Source organism: Vidua chalybeata, chromosome 3, assembly GCF_026979565.1.
Source record: "Vidua chalybeata isolate OUT-0048 chromosome 3, bVidCha1 merged haplotype, whole genome shotgun sequence".
In the NCBI taxonomy this organism is placed as follows: Eukaryota; Metazoa; Chordata; class Aves; order Passeriformes; family Viduidae; genus Vidua; species Vidua chalybeata.
The window spans coordinates 47,721,201-47,746,425 of record NC_071532.1 but is presented as its reverse complement, the minus strand read 5'-3'; the positions used below and the strand labels follow the sequence as shown (position 1 = coordinate 47,746,425).

Here is a 25,225-nt window from a genome sequence, read left to right as displayed (position 1 = left end):
GGCGCTCGCCTTGCGACGCCAGGGCTGGCCGTGACTCTGCCGGGCGGTGTTGGGCAGCTCGGCCGCAGCCCTCTGTTCAGCCGCACAGCGAGCGCTCCCGGGCCGGGGCCGCAGAACCAGCAGGGCGCTCGGGGTGAGTGGCACGGGGGGATCGCACCCCTCCTCTGGGCTCGCCCGCGGCTCCGCCGCCGCTCCGTGCCATCCCGGCTCCGGCGGCTGCCGCCGCCCAGCCCGGCCCCGCCGCGAGATCCGCCGGCGCTGCTCCGGCCGCGGTCCGCACCAGCCCCGCCGCCCGGGACGAGCCGCAGCCGCGAGGGATCTCCCGCGGGAAGCCAACCGGAGCCCGGCTGCGCCGCAGCCGTCGAGCGCCTCCAGCGCCGCGCCGACGGCAGGGACGGCGCTGCCCGCGGCAGCCTCTGGCCGCCACCACCTGTTACCTGCCGCAGCCTCCGCCCTGCCGGTGCACAGCGTTCGGGCCCGGCCGCCCCGCCGCGCCCCGCACGGCGCGGCGGGGCGGGGGGAGCGGCTCCGCCACATCCGGGCGCCGCCGCTCTCAGCGCGCATGAGCGGTCGCCCCGCCGCTACCGGGCCGGGCGCCGCGGTATCGCCGCCGCCGCTCCTCCTCCCCGGGGCGCTGCGCTCCGCGTTGTCAGGCAAGGGGGAGCGACCGAGAGGCGGGGGAGGCTCCCTCCGCGGCAGGAGGAGGAGGATGGTTGTGGGGGCGGGCAGCGGCAGGCGCTGGCAGCAGCCGGGAGAAGCCCCGCTGGTGACTGGCTGGCGGCACACGCAGCTCTGGGGAGGAGGCGGAGGGTGCTGAGCCCAGCCGAGCCGCGGGGCGGGCGGCTGCTGCCGCCGCGGGGGGAGAGGCTGCGGCGGCAGGAGGGGACCGGCACACGCACGCACACACACACGCGCGCGCGCGCACGCGGACGGGTGACAGCGGCGGCCGCCACGATGTGAGGGGGCTGTGCGGGCGGCGCGGGGTCTCCGCGGGGAGGAGAGGCGAGGCGAGGCAGTCCGCACAGCCCCGGCGGCGGGAGGGGTGGCCGGGGCGGGGCCGGCTGGGCCCGGGGCGAGCCGCCTTCTCCGGCGGGCAGGGCGCGGGGCGGCCGCGGGCGGCGAGCGTGGGACCGGCGGTGGCGGCGCTCGGTGGGCTGACCGACTCCTGTTTGCTTGGCTCCAGTCTCCGTCTCCGAGCCCGCGGGCCTCGATGAGAAGCGCCCCTGCGCTGCCGGACTGACGCCTCGCCGCTCTCCCCGCGGACGAGGAGGAGCGCGGCGCCCCCGACCGCGGGCCGCCCCTGCACCGCCCTCCCTGGCGGGGGCTCGTCTGCCGCCTGCGGGGCGGGCGGCGCGGCGGTGACAGCGCGGCGGCGGCGAGGCCGGGGAGAGCGGGAGCGCCGCCGCCGAGGACCATGAGGAAATTTAACATCAGGAAGGTGCTGGACGGCCTGACGGCGGTCTCTGCCGTCGCCTCGGCGTCGTCCGCCGCGCAGCAGCAGCAGGCGGGGAACCGGGAGACCGAAATCCAGGAGACGCTCCAGTCCGAGCACTTCCAGCTCTGCAAGGTGAATGAATGCTGCAGCCCGAGCCGACGGGCGGCCGGGGAAGGGGGCGCGCCGCCGCGATGGGCGCTGCGGGGTTTGCTTCTCCGTACCGACCTCGCTGAGCCTACCCGCCGCTAGTGTTTACGTGTTTGGATTGATTATTTCGGGGGCGAAGACGGGAAGAAAGCGGTGGGTGTAGCTGTACAGGTCTTGCTGGATTTCTTTAGTCGTCTTTCTTGGAGAGTTTCGGGGTTTGTCGTCGTCTAGACTCCTTCGTGCGAGTAATCCTGACAGTGTTCACTAAGGCTTCGTAGAAAGAGTTGGATGGATGGGGAAAGGAGTGATGCTTAGCTGTAGTGCAGATCTGATTATCGTGGCGTTTGAGTAGAAGCCTCTGCTAATGGGCCCGAAGGACAGGGAAGCTGTCCCTCTGCATGATTTGGAAATCATTTAGCCTGTTCCTTTACGCCTGAAAAAGGCTTTCAATGTTTGTGGTAGTTTCATTGCAGTGTGTTGCCAAGTTGGTGATGCTACTATTGCAAATCCTATCTAGAGATGAAGTTCCCGTTTATTTATTTGCTTGTGTGTGATACGATAACTGCAGTTTGTGTCTGCACGCTTCAGAAAATGATGCAGCGAATTAACCACTAGCTGTATCAAGAGGAATAAAAACTGATTGGAATATCAATACTTATTTTTATATTTGCAGTGCACTCATGGCCTAGCTTGACATGGATGAGCTTGTTTGTGGACTCTCCTTTGGTTTTTTGTGTATTGCAGGCATTTCTGCTGCTTTCAGGAGTTGGTCATGAAGGATATGGAAAAGAGCAGAGCTGTTGCCAGTTAGACTTTATTCAGTTGTGGAATACAGGGAGTTGTGGGGTATGCCTGCAACTTCAGTGAACTACAAGGAGTATATCAGAAGTTTGATATGTGTTTATGAGGTCCTGAAATACCTCTGCTTTAAACGAAAGCCTTAGAAATGGAAAAGCTGCCATTTATATGCCTTGGGATGCATGCATTTAGAATGGAAGTAAGAGTAGGTGACAATTGTATTATGTTCTCAGTTCTGATTAATTGCAGCCTGAGAAGTTTAATGGAGTCATTGCTTGGTCAATTACCAAATTAGTCTTGGCTAACCAAGAAAGCTAAATGTGCCAATAGGTCCATATTAAGAAAGAATCCCATGGTTGAGGGGGTTTGCTTTTTTTCAACGAGGTATTTTTTGGTTTGGTCAATTCTGGGGCTGCCTGTTCTCTTTGAGGGAAGTAGAGGCTGAGAGATTGGTTCTGTCAAGCTCAAGTTGCTATTTTTTTCTTTACTGAGCTGAGATGCACTGTCATGTTGGGTCTGTTGGATTGAAATTGAAGTGATTCTCAGAAAAGCAAGTTTATAGTAGTTCTGATGATTAGTCTGGCTTTGTTGCCAAACTTGCTAGGAACATCTCAGATTTTAATAGTTTAGCGTCTTTGTTAGAGCTGAAAATAAGATTACTCAGGGAATGAGGTAGATGAAAAAATGAAATGCTGAGTTGATACAGTCTTTACACAGAAGAAATGTTAAGACTCAAATTAAGTTTCAGAAAGTCTGTCACTTGATGCTCGAAGATGAATGAGTAATTATGACTTTAAAAATCTTTTGTAACTGGTTTGTGTAAAGCAGGTGATTTTCTCAGTTTATGATTAAATTGCTTTGTAGTTCATTTTTAAATTGTGATTAACACTGAATCCTGTTCTCTAACATACAGTCTTGATTGTTTTTATTTTTGGTGTCCTGCTTGACCCATTGTTACTGCGCTGCTCTGACTTGTTAGACTGTACGCCACGGTTTCCCCTATCAACCTTCAGCCTTGGCATTTGATCCGGTTCAGAAAATACTGGCCATTGGGACTCAGACTGGAGCACTAAGGCTGTATCCTTTTGTATTCTGAAGTGGATTTAGTGCACCTCACACAGGTGATGTCTTGATTCAGCTGCTGGAACCATTCAGAAGTCTGGTGGGAACCAGGTATGCAGGAGGGGAGAAAAACAGCAAACTCTCTTTGCTGTTGGTGGGTGGCTCAGCTGTTCTGTGCGATGGTATGGCTGCTCAGTTGCCATTATCTCAAGGTAATAGATAAGTTTTGTACAGGGTTACTAGTGTGCTGACAATTTACAGCAGCTGACTGCAAATCTAAAGAGAGACGTGGGCTGAGCTCTGTTTTGTTGTTCTGCTCTATCCTCTGGGGTTGAAGCATTCTGTCTGTGCTGCTTGGTGAGGTGGTGTTTGGTTGGTTTTTTTTTTTTTTTTTTTTTTTTTTTTTTTTTTTTTTTTTTTTTTTTTTGTAGGGCTTTTGGTTGGGCTTTTGTTGGGTGGTGGGCTTGTCCTTAAGATAAACTTTGTAATGCTCTAGTGACCTTCTACTACCGTGTTGCCAAATGAGGGTTTCAAGTGGGGACAGTAAAAGGTACAGGGATTGTATCTTGCTAAAAGCTTCCAAGTGACAGAGAGAAGCAGAATGCATTTGTGAAGTAAAGCACTAGTAACCCTGCTTCTTCTTGTTCACTAGAAAGTGAACTACCCATATGTTTACAGCCATATGGTACCACAGCCATATGCTACTATCCAAGCCATGTAACAACATATGGGTTTAAACTTTTATTTTTAAAAGAAGGTGTCCTGTAGATTCTTTAATCCACATGCTGTTGTCAGAACCTTTACTTGTCAGCATAAGAGAATGAATTGACTTCTTTGTTGTCCTGAAATTGATGGAATTCTAAACATTATGGGGAAGGCTTAGGGCCATCTTGCTAGAGAAATTGACTTAATCCTCTTTAAACATAGGTAAATCTAACAATTTCCTTTGGTGTTTATATTAGTCTCCAAGTAGACCTTTTTTTGTTTCTTTCTGATATATCACTAGGTTAATTGCCATAAGAAGATTGACTTTTAAAAGTTGAAAAACTACAACTAGAAAACTATATTTCTGTTATGAATGCTCCAGATTTCTTAACTCAGAGCATGAGGAATAGAGGTAATAATGCAACGTTCTTAATGCCATATTTGAAACTACACTTAATTTAATAAATTTTCTTTTTTAAGAGGTTATAGAGTGACTTAAATGAAGAGTGAAATGTGTATGGGTGGTGTTAATTACTCTTGTATTGGTAGAATAGGTGAGAAAGCAAAAAGAGACACAGAAATAAGAACTTGGTTTGGAGGAACAGAAGAGATCAAAATGTACTTGTTTAGAGCTTACTCACCTGTAATTTTGGGGAACATGATGTTGCAGTTTGGATAATGATGACTCAACAAAACCTATTTCTGGGCACTCATCCATGGCTACGCACACCTGTGAATTCATGGAGTGTGAATTGCTCTCTAAATAATTGAGAGAGGTATTGCAAGATTGTTTGGGAAGAAAGCATTACTGTGAGAAAATGACAGAAAATGTGTTTTCTAAAGGAAGGAAAGAAGTTTCATGCAGAGGCTGAAATGTTAGTGCTCTTCTAACTTGATGAAGATGAATATGCTTCTTAGTACTTTGATATAGCTCTTGCTTCTTGGAAGACAGGGTTAAAAGCCCTCTGCTGATAGAGTAGCCCTGTAACCAGACAGTACTGCAGAATTTGCATCTCCTGTGATTACCTCCTCATTGTGATGGAGAAATGCAGGCAGAAGGAATAGACTCGGACTATTCCCAATGTAAAAGCAGCCTCTTACTTTCTGCTGGTTTGAGAAGAGTGGGTAAGAGTGAAGCTTGCAAGAAGTGCTTATTTCATTCTGCTGCTCAAAGATAGAGCCAACCCTCAAGATGCTTTGCCCACTAAGGTTTTTATGAATAATAAATTACGTGCAAGGGTTCATTAAAGTGGGATCCCCTTACTCTTTAAAGCTGCAAAAATGTTTTCAATTGAAATAAGCTATGGACTAGAAAGACTGAGTGTCAGTAAAGTGTTATTCATTGAAAAATCATGAAAGTGCAATGGAAGTCAGTCCTAATTTTTTTCTGTGTTCATGTTGTGAGAGTAGAAGTAAAGGAATGATAGTGTTTCTTTCATTGCCTACCAGCAAATGGGAGGTGGATATTAGTGTTTTCCTTGTGTCTTCAAGTATAGGTACATCTTTTTATGCTCTCTGTTGCAAGTAATCTGAAGGACGGGGAAACAAGTTTGATGTTTTCTTGGGAAGGGTATTAAAGCCAAAATAGTCTTAAATCATGGAGTGAGAACCTGTTCGAGATTTCATTAATATGTGAGGAAATCAATGTTACAGTCCTGATTTGTCTTTGGACTATTTATCAGACTCTTTACAGAGATTCTCTGTATTTGATCAGTCTTCAAATTGGGTATTTGAAGTTCTGAACCAGTGTTGTTCAGAACAGGTTAATGTGAGGAGTTTTCTAAATCACACTCTTATCTTACTCTTCTTTATGAGGCCTCTGTAACCACTGCTGGAAGAACAGAGTGACTTCTTATACACAAGTACTAAATGTTTGCAGTACAGTTAAAATGATTTGTAAAAACAGAACTGAAGCTTTTTCTGAAGAACCAAAATCTGTGGTTACAAATATACTGCCAGTTCAATGATCTTGTCTTTCTTTATCTTAATGGATAAATATACTAAACATCAACATTGTATCAAATTCCCTAAATCCACAAAGTAATTGTAAAAATGAAAGTACCTAAATTATAGGCGTCATGTTGCACTGATGGGATTAGAAGTAGAATTACTACTCTCTTAATATTTTTTGCCTCTAGGCTTGATGGGTGTAGTTGGTAACATAGTATGCGGGGGGGGGGGCAGCTTTGCCATTCTGTGCCTATAAGCAGCAGTTTTAAGAGGGAGAGATGTCCGTAAAAATACTAGGAAGAGACTGCTTTTAGTGTAAAAGTTTAACCTTATGAGTCATGAAAGTTTGTTTGAGATTATTCACTGGTTTAACTTGAGCAGTATATCCCTCCTTTTTATTCATTTTAAAAAGCTTGATGAGTTACTAAGAAACACTTCTAATTCTTATTTATCTAGGAGATTTAAAACCAAAATTTTTGGAGGCAGACAGATCCTTAATTAGAGAAGCATTTCCCCACCCCAAAAAGAACATTTTTAGCAATTAATAACAGAAGTTCTGTTCTCAGCTATGAACAGCAGCTTAGTTACTTTATGGTATATAAGGAAAAGTTAAAAAGTGAGTAGCTTAGTAGATTAGAAACCTTGAGCCACTTGATGTGACCCTCTTCCTGACATTAAGATCTGTTAAAAGCAGTTAAGCTGTTGGATTCTGTTTTCTCTGTTGCAAGGGAAGTTGAGGGATGATGTAGACACAAGGCCAGAAGCACTGTGCTGAGTGACATAAAATCTCAAATGATTTGGTCCAATTGTTCTTCTGAGTTTGTGGTGTGGTTGGAGGATACTTTTTGCAGCTGTTTGAGGTGTGTGTGTCTTGGCTGGTGGCCTGCTTGGCTCTTTTGTGGCAACTCTGCCTCAGGCTCCCTCTCCTCTGTGCTGGATTTTTGTGGATGTGCTCCCCACAGGGAGTAATTGTGCTCACTATTGATTTCAAACTGCTATGGTCAGTGCAAGCTGCTGGTGGCCTCTTTTGTCACTGCAGGTCAGTATCATTGGTTTTCTCCATACTTGAAGGGATTTAGCTGCTGTTACCAGGGTGGCTTTCACCTCTTGATGTACTGTCGAAATGTGTGAGATATCAAGTAGTTAAGAATTCATCTATGCTGTGCTTCTTCTCGGTGCATAACTGAACTATTGCAGTAGGACATATAGTCTTTGGTCTTAAGAAAGCTTTGTGCATAGTTGGCTGCGCTTTGTTTTCCCAGCAGATATCAAAACCTTCTAATGAGTTAGAGTTCAGTTTATCTACTCAAGGTTTAACTTGGTGTAATCTGTTAGACTTTGCCCCATGACGTCCTGACAGTGCTCAGTGTCATAAGTAATAGCCCTGCTTCTGTGCTCTTCATTGCTTTTGCTCTTCTACTTAGAAGGCCCTCTGGAAGCCTAATGTGATCTGAACAGGGGGATGTGTAAACTCTGAAGAGGCTAGAGAAAGATATAATGAACTTTTTCAGGATTTCTTTTGCCTTTAGGATGGTGTTTCCTCAGAAGTTTTAAATCCAGGGCCCTGTACAATTAATAATAATAGGCAAGTTTTTTTATTTGCTTTTATAAGGTAGAATCATCTTTGAAGCTAAAGCAGAAATCTTTGAAACTAAAGCAGAAATATAATACTGTAACATTAATTCTCCTGCCCTGATGTTTAAATAAGTTTCTTAATTTTTCTGCACTTTAATTTTTCTATAGTAAAACTAGGACAATATATCAAATTAGATATTTTGTGTTAGTCTCCCAACATAAATACAATATCTACTGGTGCTTTGTGCCTTAAAAATATGCATTTTCAGCATGAAGTTCAGCCTCTCTCTTGCTAGAGGGAGTTCTAGAAAGGAAGACCATTTTCACTAGAAATAATTGAGAATGAAGGGAATAAGAGTAAGTGTTGTACCTTCCACACAGACAAAATTGTGCCTCCTATTCTTTATTCCCAAGCAGAATAGGTTATTTAATTAATGTTTGGCGCTTTTTTTGCCCTCTTACAACCCAAGTTCACAGGAAGGAGAAAAATTAGATTGTTCATCATTCTGTCATTAAAAATCTGAATATTCCAATCATCCTGAATGTCAGTGTGTTAATTTCCCCAGTCTTTTCAGCACTAAAATATGACTTATGCAAGCAAATGGCTGAAGTTTTTATGTGTTTGGGGTATATAAGGCTTGTTGTCTGTGATTTCCATTCTCCAGCCTTTTTGAGAACTCACTTTTTTTTTTTTTTTTCTTTTAAAACAAAATACCTCAAAAGCCTGGGTATGTGGTTCCATGCAGTCAGTTTCTGATGAAGTGCTTGTTGCAGCATCTGGATAGCTTTGCTGTAGATGTATACTACAAAATTCAAGCAATTTGGTGAATTCTCTGAAGCTCTAACAAAATAGTATTTCCAAGTTGTGATGTGATTATAGCCATTAAAATTATTTCTCCTTTGGATCATTCAGACTTTGCAAGGCAGTCTGACTGATTTTGCTCCTTATGGAAATATCAGCTTGAGATATTTGTGTGTTGGGTTTTTTACTTTTTGGGTATTTTTTTATTGAAGTAATTCTATACTTGTTCTTTCTTCTCTATAGTAGCTCTACACTGGCAGTAGGACAGTGGCTGGAGTTGTTTAGAGTATGCAAAGATATCAGTTTTGTAAACAACTGAGCATCCAACTGATGTTGGCACGTCTTCAAGTGGGATGCTGAACCAGATGAAGCTGGGTGACCCTTTCTGACCTAAATTACTCTGTAATTCTGTTGATTCTGTGAACACACCAAATTTGAACTGAACTACTCTTTCGTGGATGGTCAGGGTCTTTTGGCATTTGTACACTGAAGAAAATGGTCTCAACCCTTGTCACTGGTGTTCCGGACTTTGAATAAATATGCCTGTTTTGGGAAGAGTTCTTTGTAAAGCTATTAAAAATATTGCAGTAGTGTCATTTAGAGACGCACTGATTATTTATTATTACTAAAATGTTTGTTGTCTACCTTGCCACTCAGTTCACACAAAGTAGTTCAAACGGGAAAACTACTTTGCTTAAAGCATATGTTAATCTTGTCACATTTCCGTTTCTTGTAACACTGCATTTCTTGTCATATCATCCAGCACTTTGTTCACATGGCTATTGTTATCTTAGTGAAAAATTCCCATCCTCTAAATGAAGAAAATCAGCTACTTTTGGGTGTTCTGAAATGAAATAGGGCCAAAATGGCATGGTGAGGCATGTATCTTCTAAAAGTGCATGGAATTAAAACAATTGAGTCCTACACAGAGAAAGCTTTGACTGAATTCTTTATAATAAATAGGATGGTGTTCTTTTTAAATCTGTGGTTTTACTTGTTGGGAAACTTAGTGTGCTGGTTTTGGCTGGAGTAAAGTTAGTTTTCTTCACAGTAGCTGTATGAGGCTGTGTTTTGGATTTGTGCTGGAAACAGTCGTGATAATGCGGGGATGTTTTTCTTATTGCTGAGCAGAGTTTATACAGAGCCAAGGACTTTTCTGCCTCTCACCCCACCCTACCAATGAGCAGCCTGGGTGTGCACAAGTAGTTGGGAGGGGACATAGCCCAGGACAGCTGACCCAAAGGATATTCTATACCATATGGTGTCATTTTCAGGATATAAAACTGGAAAAAAAAGGAGGAAAGGGTGTTTGAAGTGATGACATTAGCCTTCTCAAGTCACTGTTACACATGATGGAGCCCTTCTTTCCTGGAGGTGGCTCCAGCCCACCCACAGGAAACAGTGAATTAATTCCTTGTTTTGCCTTGCTTGTGTGCTGCTGGGTGGTTTTTGCTCTGTCCATTAAACATTCTTTATCTCAAACTGTGAATTTTCTCTCTTTTCCAATTTTATTTCCCCATCTCCCTGGAGGCAGTGAGCAAGTGTCTGTGTGGAGCCTAGTTGCCAGATAGGGTTAAACTGCAACAATCCTTTATGACACCAATGTGCAGCTCAAAGGATTTGAGATAATGACAGGTTTGACGGGAATGTGCTAGATTGAATGTATAGCTGTAATTGCTGATTAGCTATTAATTGGCAGGTGCTTGTCAGGAGCCTTGCTTGCCTGACTGTACATTAGGGTCCAGTGCTCATTAGTGGCTGGCTTTTGCTCTTGCTGCTGCTGTGCTGCTTTATCGCCTCACTGTGCTGTGCCTGGGAACACTGTGATAACAGCAGCGGGATGTGCCAGGCTGGCAGGTGGCCAGGGACTCGCTGTGTGTCTGTGCTGCTGGCCCGGCTGGCTGGGACTGTGCTGTGAGCTTCAGTCAAAGGGACCTGACCCATGGATGAGTCCATGTGGGAGCAGGTGGATCTGTGTCAGTCAGGACAATCTGGAAGTGGCTGTGGCTGTGGCTGTGACAGTACAGCAGCGGGAATACCTCTGAAGGGATGGAGGCCCAGGGATATGTCTGTGCTGCAGCAGGCAGATACTGACGCATCAGTGCCTGTGGATAAATCCACGCTGGAGCACCTGAAAGTGTGTGGCCATGGATAATCCCACATGAGGGCAGGTATTCCCCTGGAAGGACTGCAGACATGGGTAAAGCCATGTTAGAGCAGGTTTATCTCTGAAGGGACTCCAGGTAGGGCCACGCTGTGGCAACTGTGGCTGTGGGGAAGCAGCAGGTCTTTCATTTGGGAGTGTTATTGCATATACTTTTATTTTACTAATGCAACTTCTGTTAGTAATTCCTTTTGTTCAAGAATACGTGAAGTATAACTGTATTGAAACTCATACTATAATCTACAAAAATGTACGAAGAAAACTTCCCTCTAGGTATTTTACTGACAGAGCAGAAACTTAATGGATATAGCCTTACAGCTTCAAACTTGCTGGGTCATGGTGAACCTGGGGAAGGAAGTATTTGGAAGCAAAGTTTGTAAGGCTGCAGGTTACTGTAGCACTAGCATAGTTTGTTTCCTTGTACCACTTTGCTATTTGTGAAACACGGAGGTGATACATGGATCGTGTGACCTGATGAGGTTAGGCTAAACTGTAAGAGGACATTGGATGGCTGGAGCCCAGCTTAGGCTTTCAGACTTGTGGTATGCTGCTCAATTCACTAAGATCTTAATTTGGCATTTTACTAGATTTGTTTTTTCTTGATCACTGTGGAATGGCTTTTAGAACTGAAGTAGCATTATTGCTGCAGGAGATGACATGAACAGTTTTAGTCAAGTCACATCTGGAAGAGTAGAAGCAGCTTAAGATTTGAGATGTGATAAAGAAAGCATGAAGGCACAAATCAAGGTTGCAAACCCTTTCTTACGAAACTTTGTTTGACAGAAATTTTGTAACTGCATTAGACTTCTAAGTGTCTAGGTCCCTTTGTTCTACAAAGGTTTCAAAAGGCAAAGGTAAGTATTCTTACACAGTAAATTTAAGGTGACTAGAAGCTGGTTTATCTATGTAGAACCTCAGTGAGAAACAGAACAAAACTTGCAAATTGTTACATTCAATATAAAGATAAACAGAACTGCAGGACATGGATTTTGGGAATAGTTCACTTTGCCCTTGATCTTAGCTATCTGGTAATGGTTTTACATTTTGAAAAATATTGGAGTACCTAATAGTTTTGAAAGAGTTAATACTGTGGTAGGTCTTTAATCTGTTGGGTCTTCCTTCTTCCTGTTCCTGCTCTCAATGTGCCTATCTTAAAGTGTACCATCAAACTGATCATAGTTTTTTTGAAAAATTGTGGTTCTTGATCCTGCTAAGTTCATCTCATTAAGTAGACAAGACTCTGCTTTCCCAGAGATGTAGTTCTTTGACATGTAGTAATTTGTTTGCCAGCCTGGGGAACAGGTTTGTGTTACTTCTGAGGCAAAACCGCATTGCATACCCACTGCCTGTGTGCTGTCTGCCAGCAACTTTTGGAGTTCCCTTGTTTTGCTGACCCATAAGTTTCAGTTGTGCTATTGTAATTGGTAGTTGAATGCCAGTCAAGTGCAGCCTCCTAGAATTCCTGATAACTTAATGGCCCCATTCATGTCAACGTTTCTATCATAAGCACTGGGTAATTGTATAGCTTGTGTGTTTATCAAAGGAAGCACTAAGTTACCACCGCTGTTGACTTTCAGTGCAAATACAGGTGATTGTCTAATGACATAATTTGTATCTCTGTCAGTGGTATTTGTATCACTGGATTTAGACACATTAAAATAATTAAGGTCTTGGAAATAGTTGAAACAGAAATATTTTGGAAGGAGGAGTGGTAGAGTGGTATAATGCCTTATTTAGTAAATTTCTAAAATATGTAGCAGTTCTGTCAGGATCTGGGGACTCATACTGAATCCTGATTCCTTGTGATTTTTACAATGTATTTATGAAATTACTTTTTCTGTGGCTGTTGTTTAGTTCTGGAACAATGATGTTCAGTTTAAGACTGACACAAATGAGAACCATTTTGTCTTCCACTTAAAAATCTCTCCTTTTAAGAAATTCTAAAACTAGCTTTGTGTCAAGATCTTCACAACTGGAGGACATCCTTGGTCTATGTACTACTTATTTTAACTTGTTCACTTTATGCAATGATTCAGTGTATTTTGAATCCCTAAGCTTTGCTTAAACAAAAAAATCTAGTTATTGGTAGTGCTTGTATTGAGGCAACTATATCAATTGCTGAATTAAGTTTGATTTTAATACTGTATTAGTAAATTTTTTTTCAATATCAGGAGTAGGTCCTGCACAGTTTTCCATCCATAGTCTTAGTATGCTTAATGCTAAGATTAAATAGTTTTAAACTTACGGATTTTTACTTGAAAGTTTTGAGATTTTTTTTTTCCAGTTACTTAGAGGTATTCTAAGTATTATAAAAAATAAATATTATATTCTAAATGAATTCTATTTCAAGTGCCAAGAATAGTGAAAGTAGGTGGAACTAGAAATGTGTGTCTGCAAGTATAGAAAATAAAGTGCTTTTCAGGAATGCCAGGTTCACAGAATCACAGAATGAGTAAAGTTGGATGTTACCACAGGAGGTCATCTAGTGCATCTCCCCCACTCAAACAGACCCTGCTAGAGCACATGACTCAGGTTTGTGTCCAGATGGCTTCTTCAAAACAGAAAACCAGAAGTTTTTATAATAATAATGATGCAGATCTTGTAATATGTGAAAAAGGGCAGTCTGAAGTGTTGCAGTTTGCCAAATCAATTATTTGATTGCTGTTGTACAGAGAGGAGTTTACAGCTTGATAGAAATAAGTCAAGGCTACTTTATTTGCCGGTTTTACTAAATGAATTTAGTTTCATGAACACCTTAAAAAAGGTAGTAACACAACCTGATTTAGGTTTAGAAAACCTGAAGTTTAATTTTCTTCTAGGATTGATATAATAATGGTTCACAGTATGTCTTTAGCCCATCCCCCTCAAACCGCACAGTGCTTTTTCAAGCAGTGCTGCTGGAGAATGGAGGCTAGGTTCTCCACCAAGAAAGCTGTAGATCAAACTCGCCCTTTTCTGAGGTATCTCTCACAGATTCTCCAAGAATTAATTGTCATTTAATGCTTTATATTGTCATATAAACTCCACAGGAATTTAACTTTGGAACTTTGTAAGCCAGGGAACTAAAGAGAGGGTGCGTATCCAAATGAAGCCATATATTTGTACTTCTGCTTAGTGAGCTATTATTTTATTTTGTGTGATTCATATTATTTAAGCAGGGTTTTTTTAGCCTCTTGAAGCTGGTGTCTGGCTTGTACTCTGTATATGTACAAGTAACCTTATTAGATTTTTGGTTCACATAATAATGATAAATGTAACACTTCAAGAGTAGCCAACTAAAGAGGTAATCCATCTGGTGTCCAATGTTTTTAATAAGTTTCTACTATAGGCCCTCCCTCTTTCCCAACTAGTAACAATGATTCCTTGTCAGTAGCAGCAGATGGACCTATTTGCATTTTCCAACTTGGTCATTAGGGAAAAAGATGGAATACTAATTTTTTTGTGAGCACTTAATGTTCAATTGATAGTATTAGCATGCCTTAATTTTTTTTAGCATATGCTCTATCCAGCCATACTACCTTGTTAAACAGAGCAGATGTTCATCCTCACAATTGAAAAACATTCTTAACTGGACTTTGTAATGTAGGTTCAACTGTTAGAGTTACAGTTCCTAAGCTTTAGTGATGCTTATTAATATGGAGAATGGACTGCAAAACAATAACTTGCCTGGCATTCCCTTTTATATGTGTTCCAAATCTGTGTAGTAAACTGATGCAGTAAGATTACCTCCACAGCCACCCCTGAATGTCAGATACAAAGGAAAATCACAAAAAAAAAAAAAAAAAAGCAAAAAAAAAAAGCAAAAAAAAAAAGCTGGCATGGTGAATATCCCCTCATTCTTTAAAATAATAATGGGAAATACAGCCTTTTAGAACATCCTGGTGAGTTACTAACACTCACCAGGAAGGAGAGCTATCAGGTAGCCTACATGTCGAAAGCAGTTAGTAATTGCTTGTTAGTCATGTCCCCATGTTTTCATAAGGGCTTTTGGTCAAAGGAAATAGAGCTCAAGTAACAGCCACTGACAAAGAATACTACCATTTTCTTAAACTTTTGTGCTTCTCTGTCTTTAGTTTAAAAAAAAAAAAAACTAAACAAAGGTATAGGTCCACATTTTTTTTCAATTGCCCTCAGTACATATGGCCGCCTAGGATGTTATACCTGTTTTCTTACAGACCTGGTCCATGAAAGTATTGTGAATATAGTCTCAGTTATGTTAATAATCAAAGGGTTAATAAAAAAAAAAAAAAAAAAAGGAAAAAAATTGATTTATACATATTTTAGAGGAGAGGCAGCAGGAGTTAACTTATACAATCCTGTTCCTTACCTGAGTAGCAAAGGACAAAAACTACATTTGAACTCTGGCAGTTTAAAAGAACTTTTTTTTCCCCCGGTGTATTCTCTGCAATAATTTCCAGATCAAATAAATGGTGTTCTGGATTTAAGGAAAAAAAGTAGGGAGGAAGTGGCATTTTCCAAATTAACTTTATTGACTTTTGATGATCTGTTCTTTCTCTTGGCAATTCCCAGTGAGGGAAGCAGCACATTGGATAATGCTGACAATTAAGTTTGGTTTCAAAATAGTTAGAAACTGCAATTTTATATCATAGCATATGACCAGAAGCATGTCTTCATTTCAACTCAGTACTTCATATTGTTATCATTTTCTGGACACAACTTATAATTTTCTTAGCTCTTCTCTTTCCTTGTCAGTAAGGAAACCTCTTTGCTACTAAAGCTGAAAATTGAGATGCCTGAACAGTTGATGAAAATGTATTAATGGAATGATAAAAAGTAAAATGCCAAGACTGCTGAAGTGGTGTAATGGTGAGTTTATCAAGGAAGCTGTTGTGCAGATGGGAGTGTGATGATCACGCTGCGATCTGATGATGTTCTCTGCCTTCAATTTTTTGTTTGCGGGGGAAGTTACTGTTGCAATGAGAACACAGTGCTGGGCAAGTTCAGAAAACAATGCCCTTGAGTAAGTTTTAAAGGAGAAATGCTACTCTGTGCCATTACCCAATGGTCACAGTGTGCTACCAGAGTAATTGTAACCAATTTGACAAAGAAGATACTGCTAATGCTTGCTATTTTCATATACTGAGTAATGGACTGGCATTTCTAGGAGTGTAATCTCACTTGCTGTAGAAAGACTCATACAAAGAGACCATTCTTGCAAAATATTTCTGAAATTGTATTTCATGTCAAACTTGAATTATGCAGTCTTTGATTACAATACAGGTAAAATATTAAAAAGCATAGTTTGAAAGCTTTTTTCTTATAGTTCATTCTACAAAAATACCACCCCAAAAGTTTTAGAATACCAGAGGATTCTCTACCTGTGTTTATTTGCTGTAGTACAGACAATAACTGTAAATTATACAACTGTAGTTAATTTGGGGGAAGTTCACTTATGATGAAATTAAACTCAGTTCTGCATACTTGTTAGCGTTGTCTTAGTGTTTTAATGGACAATATGTAAAGATGATCAGTGTAAGTACATTCTGTATGAATGATAGTGAACTGCTATAAAAATATAATTTTCAGCTCCTAACAGCAACTTTTAAACATATTTAGCAATCTAAAGTATCTTAGTAGCTCAGTGCTGCTCACAGCTATTATTTGGTATATTAGATCCCTGGCTGTCTTTTTTAATGACTACTAATAAATGCCATTCAGTGTACTAATTTTCTTGATGTTAGACTGGAATACATGTATCAGTTTATCACGGTGGTTTTCAGTAAAATAGGTTTCATCCTGGATTTTTGCAACAGGCCACTAATAAATATTTATTCCTTCATTTTTATTCAAGGAGATTATATTGTTTCTTTTATAGTTGCTGTTTTTTCTTATTACAAATTGTTGGATAATAGAAATAATTCCTACTTTTCCTTTAAAATATAATCTTTAAATTTTTCAGCATCTTTTCTGGTTTCTTTTCAGAAAATAATCCTTAAAAAATACTTATCTTAGTTTTTCAGGTGTGCTTTATAGTATAGTGCTTTTTCTAGTAGAATTAACTGTAGCCTTTGTCCATTAATAGTTTTCAGGAATGTAATTATTCTACATCTCTGGTGATCTGGGGTGAATGATTTAACTTGTCTGTGCTTCAAGAGGATCAAGTTTGTGCATGGATGTGGTTTATGAGGAGAGGTAAGGCTTGATTGTGTTGAAATGTCTTTGTCCTGACAGTGAATTTGAAGACCACTAGTTCTCTGCAGACTTGTGAAGTTTAGGAAGTTGAGCAGACTGCGTGTGTGAGGGAAAAATGAGTAGTATTGAAACTTCAGGTTGCAGTGCTTAATATATCAATTGGGAACTTTTATAGTCCTTTGTTACAAAAGAAGTAGGGATGCTTTGCAGGTGAAACACTTTCAGATTTATTACATTTCAAAGAACTGAAGTGAATCTCCATGCAGTTAACTGGAAAAGGTTCCTTAGCTTTTTCTCTTAATACATATGTGGCTTGAATTTTGTTCTGGTGGAGTTCATTACCATCAGGAAGTCTAATGTTCTTTTTTGTTTGTTTGTTTGTTTTTTGGTTTTTTTTTTTTTTTTTAATTTTTTTTAATTCACACAGAGCTATTGGACACTGTAAATATACAATGGGATTATTTGTTCCTGTTTCATTGCCATTCTGCTATGCTGCTGACATTTGAAAGAAGAAATAAACTTTAAACAGTACCTTATAAAGGCAGTATATATTCATCAAACTTTTCTAGTGAAATGTTGGAAACAGTAGTTTTCCCCCGTGTTTGTTTTTTTTTTTTTTTTCCTCTAGTAAATGTTCGAGGAGCACCTCAGGTGACTTGTCTGACACATATCAGCTCAGATGTTCCATCTTGTATTTAAGCCTCATGTGGTTTTTATTCCTCACCATGCAGAGCATACATAAAACTTACACATTTTACAACTTCTAGTGAGTTGTAGCTGGCTGACAATTAAATCTGTTTTCCTCTCAGATTTTTGATGGAAGGCATTATAGAAGTGAACTTCTAAAATTAATTAATTTCATTTTATCTATTGCTGAGTAGAAAAAGCTTCTGACACTCAAAACATTAAACTAAGTATTTAATCAAAAAACATTAAACATTGAAGTGTGATGCATAAATGGAAGTTCTGACTCAAAGCGTGTCTGAATTTATCTGGATTTGGTGCTTAGAAATTATCTTGAGGTTAGATGAAGAATCCTGCTGCAGACAATGCTTTTCTTTTGTGTGAGCCCTTGGATATTTTCATGTAATGGCATTTCTGAAGTGCCCTTTTTCACAGCTGGAAACTTCCATAGAGAAGGTAGGAAACCTTGTGTATTTGACATCTGTAACTACAGGCTTTAACATTAAAACCTCAGTAAAGCTCTGGGCTGTGGTTATCGTCTGCCTCAAACAGCAAGTGATTTTTTTCCTTTTTAAATTTTCTATATGGGGTAGTACTGTGACTAGTGGTGATGATCGAGGTTACTTTCTTGGAATATCCATAATTGGTAGGTTTTATCTTTTAACTGAACAGCAGCCATTTCACTTTCTTCTAAGCGGTTCTTGTGTAACTGTGTTGCTGAATGTTCCAGTGGGAACCAAGTTGCTTGAAAAAGAGTTGAAACTTCCTTAGTTTTGTACTTTAACAACAGTCACTTTGTAGGTAATAATTTTGAGGAATCTGGCTGTACTTTTCTTCTAGCATATCTTTGTGCAGACTTGCTCTTTACATTGCCTTCTCTTTGCCATGGTAAAAAAGGTGAGAGGAACATTGGAAATGTGAATGTGTTCTCCTGGTATTTGGGGAGCAGGGTGGTAGTAAAGGAGATGGAAGTGCTTTATGGAAAGGAAAACCTCTACTGTTTCTGCAGCTTTTCCTTTACTATGCAGGAAGTGCATATAAATGCTCAAGTTTTTTTACGAACCCAAAGCCTTGAACCTTTCCTTGCTCCCAATCAGTCAGAGATCTTACTATAAACCTTCAGTGCTTGTATTTTTTATTAAGACTGTCTTATGATGCAGAAATATTGGTAGATATTTCTGTTAAGGTGCAGGATTGTGGAAGAAACTAGAAAGTTCTGTACAGCATCAGTAGCCCCTCTGTATCTTTGAGAGGCTCGAAGCAACAATTTGCTGTATATGGCACCTTTGGAACTGGAATGGTTTCAGCTATGTGAAGTACATTTTGGATAATTTTGGATACATTTATCTAGAGGAAACACAGACATTTTCACTGTCAAACTTTCTACTGTATGACTCAATCTTGTAGTGCTGTTACATATGTGTTGTAACTCTTGAAGTGCTTCCTGTGACTACAAAGAGTCACAGGACACTGAGGACATTTTAGGACACTGAGGTAATGCTTTGGATGGGATATGGGTCTAATCTGGCTTTTTCCCCTTCTTTCCATCTTCCTTTCTCCACTCTTTTTTGTTTCATATTTTCATGAAATTTATGAAAAAGTATTATCTGAAGATTTCTTTCTCTTTAGTCAAAGTTGATTGAAATAACTCTTCAGACTCAGATTATTTGTTTGTTCTGCTAGTAAACCAAACATTCTTGTAATAGCAGGGCAGATAAGCACTGCCTGAAGTATCAGACATCACTTGGAATCTGACAAGCCCTGGAAGTAAAGTGAATAAGAGATGGGGAGAGTCTCTAAAGTATCAGGGAAAAAAATCACTAAGGCTACAGTTGCAAGGTAATACCTTCCCTCCATCTTAAAGTACCTACTAGGAAAAACTGTAGGAAAGATGTACAGAAGAAGTACCTTGGACTGTGCTTTTTCTGTTGATGATCTGTATTCCATCTTGTTGTTGTCTTAAATTGGGCCTTGGATTCTTGGAAATCCCATAACACTGTTTGAATTTTCCTCTTCCCAGCACTTAGAAAAACCCTTGGGTTTCTAAAACTCACAGCTTGTGCAAAACAGTAGCTCTGTATTTGTACTCCTGTGGGAACTTCTGGGCACTGTCCAGTGGTGCATTTCTTGGGGTTAAGGAAAGGACCCATCTGAAGTCCTCAAGTACTCTGAGAAAGAAGCAAACTACAGGATTTAATTTGGCACCTGCAACAAATTTTAAGAGAACAGTTAAGATGGAATGGGTGGAGTTATTTTTAGGGCTATGCTTTACAACTTAATAATAGTGAAGATGCATGTTTTAATGCCATTTTTTAATATCTGGTAATTTCACTATCATCCTGATAGTGGCCACTTATCTTTTTGACACTTAAAAAAATTAAGCTGAATAATGCAAAACATTTACAATTGATGCTGAGCTAGTGCATTAAATTTTAAAAATAAATTACCATCATGGATTTGAGGAGATGTGAATTAGGGTTGTGTAAGCAACTTCTAGGGACAATGTCAACCTCTTAATATTATGTGTCAAATTGGATTTCTGGTAAATACAAACCATAAAAATATTACTTTTTGCAACACTGGTATGCACTATTTTTGTGGTGTGAAGTGCAGCTCTGTATAATAGTAGAAATGCCTCATCAAGTAAAATAGCTATGTAAAATTACACTTATTTCCACAAAACAGTAATTTCTTTTAATGTTTTGGCATGTATTTTTCCGTGTTCTATGAAAAGCATGAAAAAATGCAATGTACTCTAATGAGTGGACATTAGTTTTTGAATATTTAAAGTAAGAGTTCTAGCTCCATGGTACCCCTTGTTTATGTGAGGACATAGTTTCTTCTCTTGATTTTTGTGGAATAGTGCCATCTACTGAATTTTTGGAATTGTACCTTGGTTTTCATTTGTGGTGGTAATTTTGCGCAAACCTATAAAATGGTCGCTATTATTTTGATAACAGTGAAATAATAAGTTTCTCAGTCTTTTGGTGATACGCAAAACTAAAAATTATGCTGAAGTGGAACCTGAAGTGGAGGAGGTTTAAAGTAAGATAAAGTGAAAAGCAGTCTTAGAGTTACAAAATACTTAAAGTAGCAATTAAAGGATAGCTGTGATTGCTCACACTTGAGGCTAATTTTAGCAATTTTTTAGTGTCATTTTGAATGATACTATTTAAGAAGTGTCTACTTCTGCTTTGGGCAGATGAGGGAAATTTTGTCGCAAGACCCAGTTATTCCATTATGTTTGAATTACTAGAGTTTAGAGACTGCTAGCTGAAATACTTAAAAAGCAATAGCAGCTTTTTGTGATGCTGTGCCTGTGAACATTACATGGGATATTTGGAAGGTCTTTCAGCTTGTCTGTCCCCAGGCTCATAGCTGAAAGACTGCTATGAGTCTGGGGACAGATTGTCCTATAAATTTGGTACAGACAGAAGAGGTAAACTTGTACCTGCCACCTGGATTTGGGGTCTAAATTTCTCCATCTTGCCCAGGCCATGGAAGTGTTGGTACTTGTAAGCCTTGACCTGCTTAGTGCTTCAACAAGTGACTTTGCTGGTAACTACTTCAAAAAGCTATGTAAGCAGAAACATGGTATACCTGTGTTACTCTATTGATAAAACTTCCAGTGATTAAACTTTCTTCAGAAGCATGTTGGGAAGAGGAAGTTATTTCTGCCGAGCCGTGGGGGCTTTTAGCCACTCGGCACAAAGCTCGGATAGCTGGTACATCTGAGGGTCCACCGGAAGAACGGGAGGGACACTCGGGCCGCTGAAATCCTGCTCGTTTATTGAAGGGTCGCAGAAGGGGCAAACAGGGAGACAACGAGCAGAAGGGAGGCAGATTCCGAGAGCCCCGAAGGGCGGGGTGAGGATTCTTTTACTGCGTAGGGGTAGGAGGGTTTAGCATACGAGGGTACAATCGGGAAAAGGCTAAAGGGAGGGGAGATATAACATTAACCAGTGGGGAAAAGGGAAAGGAGTGTTCTTGGTGGAAGAACCAAAGGGAAAACGCGGAACAGAGAAGATTCTAGGCTAAGGGGCAGACTTGAACAATAACTGACAGGACGGGGGAGGGTACAATTCTCTTACAAAAGGGGGTGGAGGACTCATACAACTGCTATTTCCCATGGCAACCCTAGACTGCCTTCCCCAACCCCTCCTCCTACAATTTCCATCATTACTACAATGCAAAATGGTGTGAGAAGTAGAAGGGTGGATTAAACCTCATCCAAAAGTCAAGTGCTAAAGAACTGTGTCCAAAGGAAGGAGCTGATATCAGTACTGAGAGAGAAACTACAGCAAAGTCTGGGGGAGAAATTCATAGATGTGACCAACTTTCATTTTAATTTGAGATCTTCTAGAAGACCTCTTCCTATGCCTAGGTCACCTGCTTTTTCTGCTGCCTTAATCAAAGCAAGTGAGTAAAAGTGGCTGCATGAAGAGTGGTAACAGTACCTGTGGTCTTATTTTAAATAACCCCTAATGGTGTAAAGGGCTGATGAGGTACAAGTAAAACTGCTCAGGAGACTACACTCACTGCTATGAAGTTTGTGGGGGGAGGATTAGAGAATGGGCTTGTATGTGAACAAAGTTGAGATAGAATGACTGGTGATTACAGTTGGTCTTCTGTCACTTCTATCTAATGGTTGGTGATGTGGAAATAACTGAAGAGACTTTGCTTGTCAGACAAGAGTTAAGGGAGCTATTTTAGGTCATGCTGTGTGAATGAAGAGAGATTTTTGGACCTAGCAAAATGCTTTACAGTCAGAAATAGGTGATGACAGACAATAATTGATTGGGTAAGGATTGGCTATGTTCTTTGAAAATGTTAAATTGTCCTTTTATTAGATAATATCCAAGGTTATTTATGTTTTCATAAGCTAAATTAAATAAGTATATAATTCACTTAGCATCTAGTTCTAGAACATTACACTTCTTAATGCTGCTTTTGGCAATGTTTGTACAAAATATCTGGACTCTGAGAAGAGACTTCATTCTTATTCCAAGTATACCTCAGTTCTAGGAGCATAGAATGCCCGTCTTTATTCTTGGCCAAGAAGCTATGCATGTAAAGAGGAAAAGCCTGATTAATTATTAATATTCTGATATAGTATGTAATAACATGTTGAAATTTGACTTGAAACTAAACTGGATTAAATGGGTGACAGGTGAGCAGGTCTTGGAAGCATGCAACAGAATACAAAGGTTTTACATGTGAATTTTGATGAAGTTCTTAAAAATAGGTAATTATTTCCTGGATTTACTCTTACATATGCAGCCTTTGGAAAAACTTTACTGAATTAGCAGTTACCACCTATTTCACTGCATCTTGTGTAGTTGTAGAAACCAGTATTTGTAAGTTGCCTACCCTTGTGTTCTGCTGCTCTCTTCCATCCCACCCAGAAAAAGTACTGGATTAGTCACCTTCTTTGCATTGTTAGTGCTGAAATAGAGGTCTTAGACTAAAGGAGTACAACCTGTATCAGAAAGCTGTAAAGTAAGTAAAACCAAGGAAAGCTTGTAGTCTTTTTAGTTTTTTTCTTGTTTGGTCTAAATTGATGTTTTTACCTCTTCGTTTAATAGCATGCTTTGCTATCTGTGAGTTGTACATATAGAAACTTATCATTAAAACCAATCTTGTTTCTTGTTTAATTTTAAATCTTTTTTTTTTTGGGTTTTTTTTTAATCCTGTTTGCATTTGTACTGCTCAATTACATCTTGTTCCAATGAACGATTGCCTCTCACTGGCAGCTCTGAGAAAATTCTATGAAATACAGCCTTTACAGAAAATTTGCTGGCACTTTTCATAGCTGCTTGGGAAATGCTGTATTTGTACATATTTATGTAAGCAATTTTGAAGTTTAAGAAAGTGCTTTGACCCCTGTCTGTTGTTCTTAAAAAGTGTACTTTAGTTACTGCTCCCTACCTGTTCCCTATCAGTTTACATGCAGACTAGTTCAGGCATTGTTTAATTTTAAAATACAAAACTCATGCAAATTGAGGCAAAAGAGGGTGGGTTGGTACTTTAACATTTTACAACTACTTTATACAAAAACCACGTAACCAACTTTTGCTGAGATCTATAGACTTTGGTACTTTTCGAAACAGCTTCTTTTTACTCTATCAGTCTGAGATAGGTTTCTTTGCAAGATAACATGGAATCGTTTGGCTTCTAATGTTTAAAGGAGCTGAGCATTTTTCTATAAGCCAAGTGAATATTTCAGGAAGCTGATCTGTACTTATGCAGGAATGAATATTATTGGTAGCTGATTTGGAAGCTGAGAAATTCAACTTGCAGCCAGTTGTTTAGTTACCACTTCAATGGAAGTTCTAAAGCAATAGCAAACAGCAGCAGTAATTTGCTATATCCTGTTAAACTACTATGATATTTGTAATAGGATCTAACATCAATTTTTAAAATGTTGTACCTGTTATTGCCCTTGCTCACTCCTTATCCTCCCCCCGCCACCAAAAGAACAAATTATATATTATTATGTGTAGTACATGGATGTGAAAGGTCAAAGTGTATTTTCTAGACAGTGTTTGACTGTCTAGAAAAACTTTCTGAGTTTTTGAATAACTCCTTCTTGCTAAATAACTGTGTCTTGACAGATTGTTCTTTGAGATGGTTGTTGTAGGTTACGTGTGTGAAAGTAATAGTACTCATTAGATTTTGTGAGATACAGTTATAAAAATTATTTTTTTATAATTTTTAATTATTTGGGGTCTGATTAAGTGAAAAACTGCTACACATACTTGACTGTAGTAAAATATGCAGGTATATTGTGCAGTCCTGGAGGGCTGTATGCTGTGGAGTGCTATATATAAGAATACATTGAGTGATCTACTAGTTTTAGTGTTTTGTATGCAATTCAAATCAGTGGTTTGTGTCTTTCTCTAGACAATGATCTTTTTTGTCAAAATTGTCAAATGTTTAAGGACTGTTAGGTGTTACGGCTATAGTTTTGAGAAGGATCTAGGAATGAATATTAAAAGCTGCTGCAGTTTCAGTTTTGTCTTAATACTCATGAGCTATTGTAACAGTGGCAAATATGGTACCTGGTCTGTCTTTGCTGTATTATCAAGACTTTTTATCACAGTGTAATAAAAAAAAGATGCAAATATCTGTGTGGTGATAGTTTGGAAAATAATTTAAATTATAAATGTGTGTGTATACCTCAGGGTAACCAGTCTCCTGAGCTGAAAGACAGGGACAGGAAGCAGAATAAACCCCCTGTAATCCAGGATGAAGTAGTTAGTGACCTGCTGAGCCATTTAGGCACTCATAAGTGTATGGGACTGGATAGGATTCATCTAAGTGTACTGAGGGAGCTGGCAGAGGAGCTCGCACAGCTGCTCTCCATCATTTATCATCAGTCCTGGCTATCCAGGAAGGACAACTGGAGGTTGGCCAATGTGGTGTTCTTGTCCACAAGAAGGGCTGGAAGAAGGATCTGTGGAACTACAAGCCTGTTAGCCTGACTTTGCTGTCCAGGAAGGTTCTGGAACAGGTGATCTTGAGTGTGATCTAATAGCAGTCAAAGGGGAGCCAAGGGGTCAAGCCCAGCCAGTGCTGAGTTTAGGAAATTGGGTGTCATGCATGAGGGGCAAGGCTGTGGATGGTGTCTAGCTGGACTTTAGTAAAGCTTTTGGCTCTGTTTCTCGCAGCATTCTTCTGGAGAAACTGGCTGCCCATGGGTTGGACAGGTGGACTCTTTGCTGGGTTAAAAACTGCCTGGATGACCAGA

The 25,225-nt window shown here is 40.4% G+C and overlaps 1 protein-coding gene across 6 annotated transcripts in view; it reads left to right on the top strand.

Moving 5' to 3' along the window:
- The first annotated feature begins 1,277 nt into the window (after window positions 1–1,277).
- The window catches only part of STXBP5 (syntaxin binding protein 5), a 107,012-nt gene continuing 83,064 nt past the window's right edge, over window positions 1,278–25,225 (top strand). For 4 of the 6 annotated variants that reach the window (XM_053937932.1, XM_053937934.1, XM_053937933.1 and 1 more), the window contains exons 1-2: window positions 1,279–1,567; window positions 3,360–3,457. In XM_053937932.1, the coding sequence (XP_053793907.1) occupies window positions 1,415–1,567; window positions 3,360–3,457 (251 nt within the window). In that variant the 5' untranslated portion in view covers window positions 1,279–1,414. Of the gene's footprint in view, window positions 1,568–3,359; window positions 3,458–25,225 lie in introns of all 6 variants that reach the window. The other 2 variants (XM_053937936.1, XM_053937935.1) reach the window with 2 other exon arrangements.